Source organism: Simochromis diagramma, unplaced genomic scaffold (genome assembly GCF_900408965.1).
Source record: "Simochromis diagramma unplaced genomic scaffold, fSimDia1.1 OVJJ01000293.1, whole genome shotgun sequence".
NCBI lineage: Eukaryota > Metazoa > Chordata > Actinopteri > Cichliformes > Cichlidae > Simochromis > Simochromis diagramma.
In genome coordinates this window covers 9765088-9779842 of record NW_024386801.1, presented here as the reverse complement: position 1 = coordinate 9779842, position 14755 = coordinate 9765088, and the positions used below count along the sequence as shown (strand labels likewise).

At 42.3% G+C, this 14755-nt stretch overlaps 1 protein-coding gene across 1 annotated transcript; it reads right to left on the bottom strand.

Annotated features, from left to right (window-relative positions):
* Nucleotides 1-155: 155 nt before the first annotated feature.
* Nucleotides 156-12460, bottom strand: rgma (repulsive guidance molecule BMP co-receptor a). The gene is made up of 4 exons (XM_040025661.1): nt 11885-12460; nt 8140-8255; nt 6197-6714; nt 156-3146 (listed from the first exon to the last, which is right to left on the bottom strand). The coding sequence occupies exons 1-4, from the start codon at nt 11896-11898 to the stop codon at nt 2454-2456; spliced, it is 1341 nt and encodes a 446-aa protein (XP_039881595.1). The 5' UTR covers nt 11899-12460; the 3' UTR covers nt 156-2453.
* Between the last annotated feature and the right edge of the window lie 2295 nt (nt 12461-14755).

The following is a 14755-nucleotide window of genomic DNA, read 5'->3' as shown; positions in this document are numbered from 1 at the left end:
TTAAAACTTCTTAAAAAAAAAAAACCCAAAAAACATTTTAACATTTGCCAGCAGGGGGCAGTCAAGCACTGCAAAGTGTAGGCAGAAAACCCACACGGGGTGGTTTTCAAAAAATGCTTTCAAACTCACACCACACAGGACAAAAGGAGAGCTGATAAACGAGACATCTTCCTTTTATTTAATAAATAATTTACATTACAAACAGCTGGCATGTGGGATCACATTTACAACACAGTTTGATCTTTCTGGCATTTCCCCCATTCAGCTTTTTTTTGTATTTTTTAAACCCTTACAAGTCAAACAAAAGAGCTAAATGTCAAAGAAAACATAAAGTGCTTTAAACTCAAAAACATGAACGCCCCAAAAAAAAACACTTTGCAACAATCTCTTCTGTGGGTAAGGTGGGCAGTCTTGTTTGATACTAAACAACTAACGTTTATCACTGCTACACAGACCGATGTGTACGCTGTACTCAGTAAAGACTAATCTGTTCTGTGGCGTTCATGTTTTTGCAAAAAGACAAAAGAAAAATCCCTTTTCAAATTAAAGAAAAACAAAAGTTCACATTCACTGAAACATCTTGTGTACAAAAAACTGGAGTGATAAATTCAAAACACAACAGGTAATATACAAATTTAAACTCAACAATACACAAAAACCATGTACAGTCTCACATTACACATGTAGAACCATTTACTGTGAAACACACAAACACAAATTACATCTATCAACACAAGATTCAACATTACAATCATCAGTTTGTTGTATGTGTTTTTTTTTTTCCTTTTTTGTTGCCGTCAAACTGCACTGATACATATTCCAAATAGCAGTAGTAAGGCCTGCCAAATACTTCAGTGTAAAAAAGGATAAATGACCATTAAACTGCCCCAGCGGTAACGGGACCTACGGGGGAGGACTTGCACACTAACAGATACTGCAGCTGAGAGCCAAAGTTCAGCTGGAAACCTCGAAGCTTTATTGTGAAACAAGAAAAGCAAAGAGTGAGACTGCAGTAACAGAAACCAATGCTGCCTTTACAGTACGCGTTACTGTAATTCACCCACAAACACGAGTTATATACACAGGAGTCGCAAACTGTTTTTAAAGGACTGAAAGATGAAAATTCAGCTGTTTGGAAAAATGTTGGCACAAGGGCTTGTTCTTTGGCAATGACTTAAGCCATGAAATCACGTCTACAGACATATGCTTATCGTTTACTCACTAAGCCACAGTCAGCTCAGCACGCTGGTAGTCTATAAAAATGCTCAACTGACTAGAGGTGATGTCTTTACAGCGAGTACTAACGGCATCTACACCACCGACGCTTAAACGGAGATTTAAATTCACAAAATGCTCTCGAGGAGGTGTCGGGCTTTGATTGGCTGCTCGACCTTCTGTAAACGCTTTAAGTGCCCTTAAACAAGTTTGCACTTCTAAACCTTCTTCTTCGCTACATTCACATAACCGACCTAAAAGTACAAACGCTGTCTGATCCACACGTCAGCGTGTCAGTGACGGCTCAAAAGGAGGGGAAAAGGTTGCGTGACAGTGAAAAATGACGTGCAGATGACTATTTTTGAGTTCCCTTTTTTGGAATTTGCTACTTGGCTGATAAAGAGTCCACTAGATGAACTCGAGCGCTTCATCTTTTTCTATTTCTGAAATTTTAGGTGCAACACAAAGACATGGGAATGGAGTTCTCCCGCTGGAGGTTTGTTGTCTGGAAACTGCTGCACGCACAAACACAAAATTAACCACAGATGCTGAATTCGGCACACATATTGTACTAACGCGCACACACACACACACACAACCTAACAATATGACCCATTAATCTCCACAGCAGACAACTGGAGACGCTGCTCTGACATCCTTTTGGCTGAGTGTTTCTTCCAAAAGGCTCCAGCTTTTCCAAAGCTGGAAACTAATCAAACATAGAGCTGCTTCTGGCCTAAGGTTAACAAAAGCCCCTGTCAGGTCCTCTCGTTTTGCCACATGAGCCATAGAGCTTCACTGGCTTGGCACCAATGAAAAGGGGGGGGGGGGGGGTCAGAGGAGGGAGGAACAGCAAACTCCTCTTTCTGCAAAAGATCATCTTGTCCAGCTTCCCATAGGTATGCAGGCCCCATTGAGAATGTGGGATTTAATCCCAGGTGGATATCCTGAGCTCAGCAGTAGCTGGGCTCTCTCACCGCTGCCCTCTTCAAAGACCAATCCAATGAAGCAGCTAAATACGTGTGATGATAGGTGGGAGAACGCTGAGCTCGTCCTGTCATTAAGCTGACGTCAAGACACGACAATAGCACTAAAATGAGACTTGGGTCGAGGATGACCTACTTGCAAGCTACCTGTCAAGTCACAGAACCAGAGCAGAGAGGAGCCGATGTAGGACGCAGCGATGGTACTCTAATGCTCCTTGACAGACACACCATGAGGACACTGTTGTAAAGACACTATAGACAGACTGTCCACAATAACACAGCGAGGAGGTTGACGAGGAAGACTGAAAGTACATTTCTGCCCTTCTGTTCCGCACTATTCATTTCGGCATCCTTTTCAAAGATGTGGTATCTTTTGCTATTTGAATGGAGCATTTTAACATCCTCAAAAGCGTAGTAGGCTGCCATGGTGAAGTTTATGTCTCCGGACGAGAGGAGGTCGAACACGCAAGAATGGAAATAGAGATCCTCCACTGGAAGCCGCTCTTTGCACTTGGTCTTTGCAGACTGGTAGGTAAAGCCGTTGGCACCGGTGCTGCTCCTGGTCCTGCTGACGCTTTGGGCCTCCGCCGCTCGAGCTCTGAAGTTCCTAAAGTCGATACGCTGGTTGGCAGGACAACCGTGAAGACACAGGTACAAGTCCTGGTTGTCACCTTCCTCCACTGAGTTCACAACTTCTTCCGGCATCCGCACGGCAAAGGTTAGGTAGCGGCCTACCTGCCGGACTACGATGGTTGTTCCGATGTATCTCGCCTGAATCTCCACATGCTGCCCGGCAACCTTCTCCACCACACGCAGGGTGTTCGCTCCGTAGCGGTCGCCTCCGTTCTTTGAGCCGTCTGCAAACGCAGCCGGCAGCTCGTCCGTCTCTGCGTGGTACATCTTCTGGTCCACACATTCCTGGAAGTTCTTAAAGATGATCGTCAGCTGCAGAATGGAGAAAGAAATCGCATCAATATTCAACATTCATTTTACGGTCAACTTTTACGATTCTCAGGAAGTTATCAGTGACCATTTCCCTACCTACTCACGTACTAAATCCTAGTAAACTGCAGTAAATGTAAACATCGGAATGAAATGGGAAGTGCTTATACTTTTGCATTAAGAACAAGTTTGTGCAATCTACCACAACGCCCCACTTAAGAGTCACATTTCAGGGCTGGCTCAACATGAGGGAGGCCAAGGCAAACGCCTTCAAAAAACACAAGTCTCGGCCATGTAAAAATCAGGCCTCAGTTTGCAGACACAAAGACGATCCATTCATAGTACTGAAAAACCTGCCTGTGAACCCCCAGAACTATGCTCCATGGAGTGGCGTAGGGCCAGGACACAGCGATATACTCTGCAGCTAATTAAGTGAGACTGGCCAGGACTCTGTAAGCTTGGTTTCATCAGGACACCAACGAGCCTTTGTGTGAACATGGACGGCCTAGGAACTGGGATGTCTGCTCGTTTGAGACAGGGGACACAGGGTGGGGGTCCACAGTATACTCTTTAAGCTTGACAATTCATCTGCTGCACCAGCTCTCTCTCTCTCCCTCTTTCAATTTCCTTTATCCAAGCCACAATAACTTCTGCCTTTTCCCAGTTTCCTTCTTAAATGTTTAATAAAAGCAAACAAAAGAAAAAGGCCTGCCTTATCTACTGGTATGAAGATGGAAATAACCAGACAGTTTTATTTGCTGTAGCGAGAGCTATGTACCAACACGGAGCTCTGCTAATGCAGATCTTTAACCAGAAGGGCCTTGTTTGCACAGGTGGCATTGGCTGCTGCTTTGTTTTCCCTTTGTCCAGAATCATGATCTTTAAAAAGCCGTCTCATTTGCTTCCAAGAATAGCAGTACAAAAATGCAATTACTTTAAAAGCTAAAACCCCCCACAAATGCTTAATAGAGTATGATTAGAAACCTTGATTACAGAAAATTATAGTTTCTAAAAATGTGATTAGGGACAAAGTCCTCTTATACCTCAGTCTGAGTACTTCAGCTATGATCCTCAGCAAACGACTCAGGTCCTCAACCAAATGGTGCTGGAGCATTGCCAAGTCTAGGCCAACTCCTATGTTATGGCCTCCAGTTTGACCATTTTAGGGGCTGCTATCCAAACTAACCAATTCACTATTCAACAAAACATCAATAATGACTTGTGCACTGCTGATAAATCTGTAAGAAAATATCTCATAATGTGGACAAAATAATCTGCAGTTCTGTGCTCACTGTGTGCTACAATAAGAAGCCCAAACATCAGACTGAGCTCAACAGAGAATGAAGCTTCACATGCGACAAAGCACAGCTGTTTTAATACTAACATATGATTCATAAAGCTTATCAAGATCTATGAGATGAAGAAGCCCAGCCCAACAAATCTCAAAGATCTTGATAAGCTTTATCAAAGATCTTGATTTTAAGTATCAAAAGATTTTGATAAAGCTCATGGAGCCCTTTGAGATTTGCTGGATCGAGCTTCCTCATATCCTAATTTAGAACTCATCCAAATAAGCAGGATCCACAGTGTGACAGGAACACAGGCCCACAGCACCTTTCAGAACACATGGAATTTGCTATTACACCTGTATATGGCAATCTTATGTGCAATAATGTGTCGAGGGGAAAAAAAAATAAAGATAAATAAATAAATAACCCATCTCTTCAAAAAGGACCTGCAGGTCTTCCTGTAATGCTGATCTAATGCACGTGTATGTAACATGTTCCCCAAGCAGATAAGAAAGCAGGGCAGTAAGAACATCTACACACCTGCGGTCTCTGCAGCTGCCCATGTATATGTCAACAAAAGGAAATCATCCCAGCTCTTCACACAGACACATATGTGCAGCTGGTTAATCTGTACTAACATTTATGAAACCCTACCAGCAATATTGCAAGGATCAACAAATTATTATCTTAAAACACCTGTTCAAGTCACCTACAGAGAATGCTACAAAACCCAGTTTTGTTTGACAGTCCAAATCCTTACATACCATATATTTATACAGAATCAGGCAATGCTTCCCATTTTAAAAGCTGTACCCAGCACATTTTTGCTACTTAATTGAGTCAATGATAATAGAAATTGTTGATTGCGCCCCCCCCCCCCCCCCCCCCTTAATTACGGAGGTAACACAACACAGACAAGAGTCCTTTTCTTAACTGCGCATCAACCAAAAATTGTTCACCAAATTTTGAACAACTTCTTAGGAATGTGTAAATGGCCCTTTAATTGTTAACAGTGGCCCTAGCTGACTGACTGTTGGCTCATCCCAGCGATGCAACACACATAGCATCCTTTGAACTTCTTCAAAACACACTTTCAGCAGCACAGCATTTAGTCTGCACAGGGTCTTTTATTTTGAAAAGTGACTGGATGATTGTATACCATTCCTGTGTCAGACATCTTGCCCTCCTTTTCTGCTCTGTGTAGCTTTTAGTGTATTTTTAGTAACACAGAACAGAATCCCTTCTAGAATACTTAGTACAGCACATTTTGTGGAAAAATAAACATTAGCTTGATTAAGGATGATCAGTTCGGCATTAAGCCTCGATAACAATCCACTGCAGTTAGCTGTAGTGCATCCAGTGCAGTCTCTGTGGGGTACTCTGCACTGTCACAAAAAACTGGCACATGGACCCTCTTGGATAATGGAATTTACATCACTCAGATGCAAGCGGACTGACTGGATTCAGAAAGAAAAAACTAGCGCCACTGATGAATAATGCAATCATTGTTTGTCAGTGGTGCTAGTTTCAGTCATTATGCAAATGTGCTGTTTATAAGATTGGTGAAACCTGCAGTCAGCTGAGACTGAAGAAGTCACTTGGATGAGTGACGAAATGTTTCTGCCACTGAAAACGCTACGTCCAGAACAAATTCAACTTTTCGGGATTTTCTTACCTGGATGAGCATGCATCAAGACATATATTCAAAGCCTTAGCCAATCAGCTAGTGCTGCAGTCATACACAGGAACAACAGAGGGTCTCACCTTGCTTGTGGCGGTGGCGAAAGAGCCTGGTACTACGGGAGTGTTGGTCACCTGGACGGACAAGTATTTGTTATGGATGAGCGGCCAGGCTCCTTCCACCTTACATGTCTGGAAGTCGTCGCCAAAGGTTCGGAGGTGTGGGTCTCCAAAAAAGCCACAGTGGGTATAGTTAGGTGGCGCCGTGTTGCGTGGAAGACTGCGCTCATAGTGGCACACTTCTGGGCCATCGGAGCGTTCTTGGCTGTCAGTCATAACCGGCGGGGGTGCTGGAGGAAGCGGGGTCCGGGTACGTGGATGGGAAGTCGGTCCTTCCTTGGAGCAGTTGTGCTGGCTCATTAGGTCCTCTATGCCATGCTGTGCAGAGTGATATGTCAAGTCACCCCTGCAGGTACGTGCGGTCCGACGTACACAGCTGTTGTACGCCCGCAGAGCCGTGCAAAACTCCTCCTCCGGTCCAGAGTTTGAGGTGGAGGCCCAAAATTCAGAGTTGCACTTGAGGATCTTGCACTGCAGGCTCACTGTCAAGGAGGAACAACATCCAGTTGGAGCAAAAGTAATAAAGTCATCTAGAAACATGACACTTTAAAGCACACTCTCTATCCAAAAGGCTACTGTTGTGTTGTTCCTCCTTAAGTTAACCATTTTCTTTGTGCATACTATACTGTAAATGATAAAAAACAATCTATAGAATTAATAACAATTACAATAACATTAGATGTAATTTTCATCCAATATATACATTTTATATGATGTAGCCACAAACAAAAGCGAAGCCTGGAAAGAAGGTAGCTTCGCTTCACTTCCCTTTCAAATCCAGTTGTTTCCATTTCTCTTTCTTCATATGCACAGGTAAAAACTCGATTAGGGATACTAATCTACACGATAACCGATTAATAACACTACTCCTCTGGGGTCTCCAGCTTTGTTGCAATATCCGGCGAACTTTTGCACCAATGCTACTTTAACATTTCCCAGGATGAATCATTGCAACACCATGTTTGAATACTATCACCTTCGATTAATAAGGCATTTATTTATTTGAACTGGCTGTGAGAGGTTTCCGGGGGGTGGACTACCAGCACTTTGAAGTCAAACTTTAAACAACTCAAAGCGTCCACACCACCCATCCACTTATCAAGACGGCAATAAACTAATCTTGATCTCAGCTATCAGCGTATTATCACTTTGTTGTGTAACGGCATGTGATCAAAGAAGAAAACCGATAAGGCTTTGCGCTAAGTGAGCTGAAAAAGTGACTGACTGCAGTCACACAAATATATAGTTAATAAGATACATTATTGTGCTTCTACGGTGCAGTTCTCGGTTTGAAAAAACACTTTGAAGAAGCCAAAACCCCGAGACACGTCCCATCCCCCAACAAAACACTTTTGGAGAGCCGCATGCAGCTCCGGGAAGACCTTTCAGTGGTTTTTGTCTCAAAACTAATACCTGGCAAAATGTTATTTTTAAATGTCAAGATTTCTAACATTAAATAAATATGAAAAATTAATATTTTCAAATTAAAAACAATTATAAACGTACAAAGTAAACGCTTCGCTGCAATTCTCTAGATTTTAGTCACTTTTTGTATAGAGTTTGGTGGATTTTTAACTAAACGATAAGGACTATTATAAGCTTTCATACTAGTTTTCGGATTCCCGCTAAAACGTCACATTTTTTTTTGAAAAATAAAAACAAGTGGTTCAATAATAACAATGATACAAAATACAATATTTCGGCAAATAAAAAGTATATAAATCAGGCAACTTTGGACGCCAAGGTGGAGAAAAATCAATGCTAATAACTTCTGGAGTTTGCTAGCACTGTGATTAACAGTTACGTGAAGTCATATAAACCGTGTGTGTTGGCGTAAAACGCGCCTGTTGGGTCTAAAAGGAAAAAGGAAGAAAACGAAAACGGACAAAAAAAAAAAAAATTCTTACCAGAGGGGAAGAGTGAGAAAAGCACGGCGAGGACTCTGCACACTTCAAGCGCCGAGGGTCTCCCTCTTTCCCCCATAACCATCCATCCAGCTCGGGCTCGCACTGTACTCCTCTCCCTGGTCGCATTAAGGACAAAAAACAGTGGAGGACAGTTAGCTCAACTCGCCAAGCCTTCGCTAAGAAAACACTAGAAAGTCCATGAAAACGGTCTGAAGCTGGGGGTCCCGTCTTCTCATCACCGCCTGGTAAGAGGCTGTTTTGTTCCTCTCGTCGGTAAAAGTTAGGCAGCTAGCTGAAACAGCTCCAAGCAGGCAGGCAGGCAGCCGAGCTATCCTTCCTTTTAGGGAGTGCCGAGGAGGCGAAGCCTCTGCGGGCCATCGGACAAGCTGAACCAATCACGGCTGCCCGTTTCGCCCTTAAACCCCCACCTTTCTGCGAGACTCAAATTACACCTCAGTGTGCAGACTTGTTATACGACGACCGACTTTTCATGACCCACAAAGTGGTAGTCCACACCGCCATATAAAAGAAAGATCTGATTTGTTATAAGATCACAACAACAACCGCACCGTTTAAAGGCTTGAAATGAAAACTGTGTCATGCCTCCACAGAGCGTGTGTGGGCAGATTAACAAGAGGAAAACCACCAACAATACGAACAATCATCAGTTTTTTTCTTCATATCACTTCTCGAAAAACTATACATCATTTGCATCACCTTAATATGCTTGCTACAAGCCACGTTAACCATTCCACCCAATATAGCCCACTGTGGGCAATGTGCAAAGGTATTATTGAACAAGATGGTCTCATTACCACAAATACCCAGGATTGAGTGAAAAGTTGGGTCAAAATGATAAAGCATACATGTAATTGTGGATTCATCTCACTGATTTGCTTCCTAATTTCTCCATTGTGGTTTTTAATCTAGGGAAAAATCCCCATCACAGATTCCCAGACCCTGATCTGATCCAAAGATAATTGGGTTCCTGGTACACATAACAAGGAAAACCATTAAACTGATCGTGTTTAACATAGTGGAACGAGTGAATGTTTGGAGATTATCTTAGCTTGAGGATCAATATCTGTATACTGACAAAAAGTTGAATCATTTAATAGCGTACTTTACTAAAATGTTACCTAACTCCATGTATTCAGCCATAAGTCATAATTTTAAAAACAATTACTAGGAGGGTGAAAAACAAATTGCACAGTATTTGTTATTGCAAATGTTATCTTCTTATAACCATGTTTCAAGGCATTAACTTCAAAATAAGCATTTAACCATCCGCTATGTGTAATGTGCCTGTAATTATATGATGTAAACTCATCCTCAGGTTGTTAAATGACTTAAAAAAAAGAGAGAGCGAAACAGTGTGGAAACACCGCAGTTCTTTGATATCACAGCGGCCATAGTTTACCCAGCACAAGTCGTTTAAAGCACCCGGGCATGAGGTACTCAAACTTACAGTGAGCCCCACCTGATTGTAAGAATTTTGATGGCATTTTACAACTTAATTACTTCACTGAAATGAGAACAAGCAGCCCCTCGTTGCAGTGAGCATTTCCTCCATGTTGGTTCGGTGGATTTAAAAGCATTTCTCCAAATGACAAGAAGTGCAGGTGTTGATCCGCTCCTCTTTTTGATTAGCTTTGAATTGTGCTGATGACACATTAGTGGAGCATTTCATTTACACCAAAATATGTACCATCTTGCTCAGGTTGTGGCTGGCTGTACAGTATTTTTCCACAGAGCGCTGATTGTCTTTGTGGTTGCTGTCCCTCTTGCGGGTGATGGATATGTTCATGTACAAAGAGGTCCGAGCCTACACATGTTTTCAACAAGGGTGGCCCCCGTGCAGACTTACTTCCAAACCTAATATACCGAGCATTCACATCTGAAAGGAAGGAATGAGCGCAGCTGAAAGGTATAAGCTGCTCGGTGAAATGTTTTGATGAATTGTGGAATATTTTTGGATTGTAGCGTGGCTGCAGCAGAGGAATGAAGCTGTTCAGCAGCACTCTGAAGGGTTTGATGCAGCTTGTCTTAATCAGATGTCAGTCAGCTGCTGGGCAGAAGCAGCCCAGCGATCAATCTGCAAAATGCACCAGATCTGAAAAACAGATGCTGCACACACATCACCTGTTGCAGACTAACCTACAACATCCATATCAACCATCTACTCTCATTATGTGAAGATGTGTTTGCACTATTTGAACAACAAAACAAATAGAGGAAATTATTGTTGTTGTCAGTGCTTTAGCCAACTAGTCATTTTTATGATCCGTTTATGGAGAACAAGCATGAATGATAGTTATCTGTTGTTATCCAGCTTCATTAAAGGATTCAGTTATTACTATTAAAAGTGAATGAGAAACCAGTTGTGTCACAGAGGGTTTGTAAATATCAATAAAAAGTCACAGCTCTATTTCTTTGTCCAAAACGACCCCATGTATTCCTTATTCTGAATCACTAATTGTTTCTGCTAGAATACCAGAATAATAAATTACAGTATTAGTATCAGCTAATTTGATTGCTTCCAGTTTGATTAGTTAAATTATTTATCAAAGAGGCTCTTAAATCTCTCACTGAAATTGAACCTCTTTGGTGTATTTCCTGGGTGGGGAAATAGGAAGAAACTTCTGACATTTTATTGATTAATCGATAAATCACTAATAAAATAATCAATCAAAATGAGGTTAGGACATGTCTTTTCTAATCACCACCTCTCCGAGTCAACACACTGATCACTGAATTGCTTAGCTTAGTTATGTTTTTATCTACAGCTCAAATTTTTTTGCTTTTTAACCACCACCATGTTCCGTCATATAAATGAGGACATATTTATCCGGGAGACCCTGTCGTCCACATGCTGTAACAGGTAGCGGTGACACAATATAACAATAAAACATCTCCATAAATCCAGCATAATGGCTTTATGATGTGCTGCTTAAATCTCTGATATCACCTGTCAAACCAGGTTGCTGGGGGAATTACAGCAGACAGTTTTTTTTAAATCCTCCCTGTGTAATCTAAATAACAAGATGCTCCATCTCTTTTGTGTGCAGCGTTAAACTGGTTGCACAGGCCAACATATCTCTGTCCATTTATCTTTATCTCCACAGCCACAGGGACTGATCCTCTTTTCCAACAGATGGCGCTTGTTATGAGCTCTGATATGAAACCTCAAATCATGACACAAACGCACATGGCGTTACGAGGACAACCAAACCTGTCATTAAATTTGAGCTTTGTGGACAGCTCGGTTATTGGTCTAATTACAGGTAGCTGTCACGCAGTTGGGATTTAAAAGGTGAAAAATCTGCATCCGACAGGCGCATTTGTCCTGTAGCACCGTTAAGATCATCATTGACTGCATGTTGGATTAAAGTGGCCTCAAGGGTATTTTTAGTCGGGAGTGACTGCTAAATCCAGACAAAATAACATATAAAATTGTGATTAATAGTTTTACTCCCAGTTGTCCAATAATTTAGAAGTAATGAGGCGTGTAAATGCATTTTTTTTTTTTTGGTGGGGGGTCTGGTGCATTTCAAAATTCAGTTTTCTCCTAGTTTTTTCTTGTGTGACACTGGAAAAAGGATCAGGTTATTAAATCTGCTGAAATCCAAACACTCCGGGCAGGATGATAGGAAGACAAGACACATTACAGGGCTGAGCAGCACAAAACTGATCACATTCCTGCCTAATATGAGAAATAAGGAGTAAAATTTAGTCTCGAACCAACCTTGGCGACTGCATGGGATCTCCGCGACTCTGGAGTCCTGGAGGACAGCAGCGAACAGGAGCGAGAGGGAAGCAGACTCCTTAAAAAAAAAATCTCCCCCTGAAAACTACACAGCCAGTGTGTCACAGTAATCCGAAATCAAACGCACCCAGCGGCTTTCTGCGCGTAAAATCCGCCACTCTGCACATCATGTCCGCCGAACAGCTTCTCCAAGTCCGCGTTGCAAGGAAATCAAAGTGTTTCCCCCCTCTCTCTTCTCTCTTTTAGTTGTTTTCTTTTAAATTTAAACAACCACTTCTGGCACCCGGTGGCGGACTCGGAGCTCTTCAGCCATCGCTTAACTCATTTGACTATCAGCCGATCGGAACGGGGACGTAATGATAGATTAAGTCCGGTAATTGGCCTCATCCGCGTGCCGAATTCAAATTGTTAGTTATGGGTCGACGTCGTGTAGGAGAAAAAACGAAAGAAAGAAAAAAAAGCCCTGAAGGTAAAACTGCTGCTGCGTACAGCTCGATCCGCTGTGTGGATGTTGTGAAATGGCTAGTTAGAAAGTGTGAGAGAGACAATGATCGGCTCTGCATGACGCCGCATGGGAGCCCCAAATATCAGACCCCCCTCCCCTCTCTCTCTCTTTTTTTAAACTAGATGCTTTGCAGCGAAAAGAGGTCTGCACTGAAAACCAGGCAGAAACGCACTTTTGAACACTTTTTATCTTATAAAAAAAACCGAACCGAACCCATGCGTAGTGACAACTCTGCTTTCACTTAAACCAAATGGCTTTTTTTTTTAAAACCAGGCAGTGAGGATATCTGCATTGCTTTCACCTCTATTTTTACATACTCATATTTCTGTAGTATTTGGATCAAGTTTAATTAGTCTCATTGATTGGCAGCAAACAGCCCTTGCCAAATAACCTTTATCAGTCCCTTATCTTTGCAAATCACCAATTTGAAAAAGACAAATCCATAATAATCAGGATTTAATGGAGGATCAAGTGGACAAACACTTTGCAGCTGGGAGGAGGGGTTGGGGTGGGGTATGCTCAAAGGGCTGCAAGGAACCTGCACCTGTGTTTTAGGATCAGGCTGCATGCAGGAAAATACCACCACAACCCCCCACCCGCTCCTCTCTCCTCAAGCGTTTCAAACCTCCAGCATAACTGTTTCTCTCTGCTCCAGTTTCCCTCGGACTAGCAGCGTCTGAGCGAAGCAGCAGAGTGGCCGGGAGAAAGCCAGCAGAAATGCAGAGCTGACACAAGCCTTTCCTAATGAGCTTCTGATTGCACCTTCTATTGACACTGATGCTGCTTGCACTGAGCCGCTGGCCAGAACTGTCACATTACATCATCCCTCGGTGCATCCAGCAAGAAACTGACCCCTGTGAATCCTCTCATTTTACTATCACAGCCCAGACCTGCCCACTCCAGATGGCCACTGAGAGGCAGCACATTTTACATTGATGTAGCAGAAGAACATGAAAGAGTGACACCCCGGTGTGAAAAGAATGGCTTTAGAGGTGCCGGATGCCGGCCTCATCTTAAACGCAGCTGGTGTACACGCTGCCTTGCTGAGGTATTACGGCCAGTTAACACAACGGCTTTACATGTCACTGGATTATTATAATGCTTCAATTTTGTGTGTGTGTGTGTGTGTGTGTGCGCACGCCTCCGTGTGCATGTGTGTGACAATCAGCTACATTACTATTATAGGAACAAAAGCATTGGGTGATGCCTATATGCTCGGGGTGCTGTGTGATTTCCTTTAATCGTCTGTGATTTAGTATGTTATAAAATGTGTTAAGCAGAAACTATATGGTAGAAACCAAGGAGAGATGAAGATGCCTGTGAGACTAATGTAAAAAAAAAAAAAGATTACAAGGTCCTTGGTCTTGGCAGAAACATTTATTCTTCACACTTTGTAATGAAGAGATTACATACTTGTATACTAGAAGAAGACTGACTGATTCATTTTTGCTCAATCTTTCCCGGAGACCGCAGTTTTAAGAAAAAGGTTTCTGCAGCACGATTAATCATAAACCACACAGACGATGTGGACAAATGCAGATGAGTAATTCTTGCTTCACTATCAGGTGATTTCCTCAGATCATCACATGCTAGGCTTCCTCATCGCCGGATCAAAAGTTCAACTGTGAGATTCTCGGGACAGAACAGTTGCACGGTCTGTGATTTTGGGTCATAAATTCCTCAGAGAAAAAATGGTTTCTGTACATCTTTAGGTGATGTTTCAGTCTTTCGACACAAACTACATTCATCCACACCCGGCCGGTTGCGCGTTGGGCGCGGATGAACTGTGTAAGAAACCCGATCTATTGCAGTATTTCTGAGTCAGACAGGGATTAGTAAACATCATATGCTCGAAGTGACCTTCCGGACGCCTTCTGCACTCCTGCAGCATAACAATTAGGCCATCATAGCGTTGCTGGGCTTTTCTTTTCAGAGGTGTCAGACTTAGAATCAAGACTGGGCATCACTTTCTCGTGTCGATTTAATCAACAAATCGACACGAGAAAGTAATTTCTTATCCACAAACGCAAAGAATTAGCTTGCTGCTATTCTTTGTCTTGTGATGCTAAACTGAACAGCTTTGATTCTAATGGATTCTAATGGCATCACAACAAACTTTGTGCTCTGCATTTTTGCCATTTGCTGACAATATTAATTCAAATAGTTAATCTATTCTTTGGGCTTTGCTAGACTACTCAGCAATAATAATAATAGCAGCAGCTGAGTATTAAAAAAAGAACGACGAAACCTGAAAAAGATTAAAAATACATTTCGGACTTTGATGAAGCGTCTCTGTATATATTTGTGCAATTTTTGTGCTGGACTGATCAGGGAAATATTTCTGC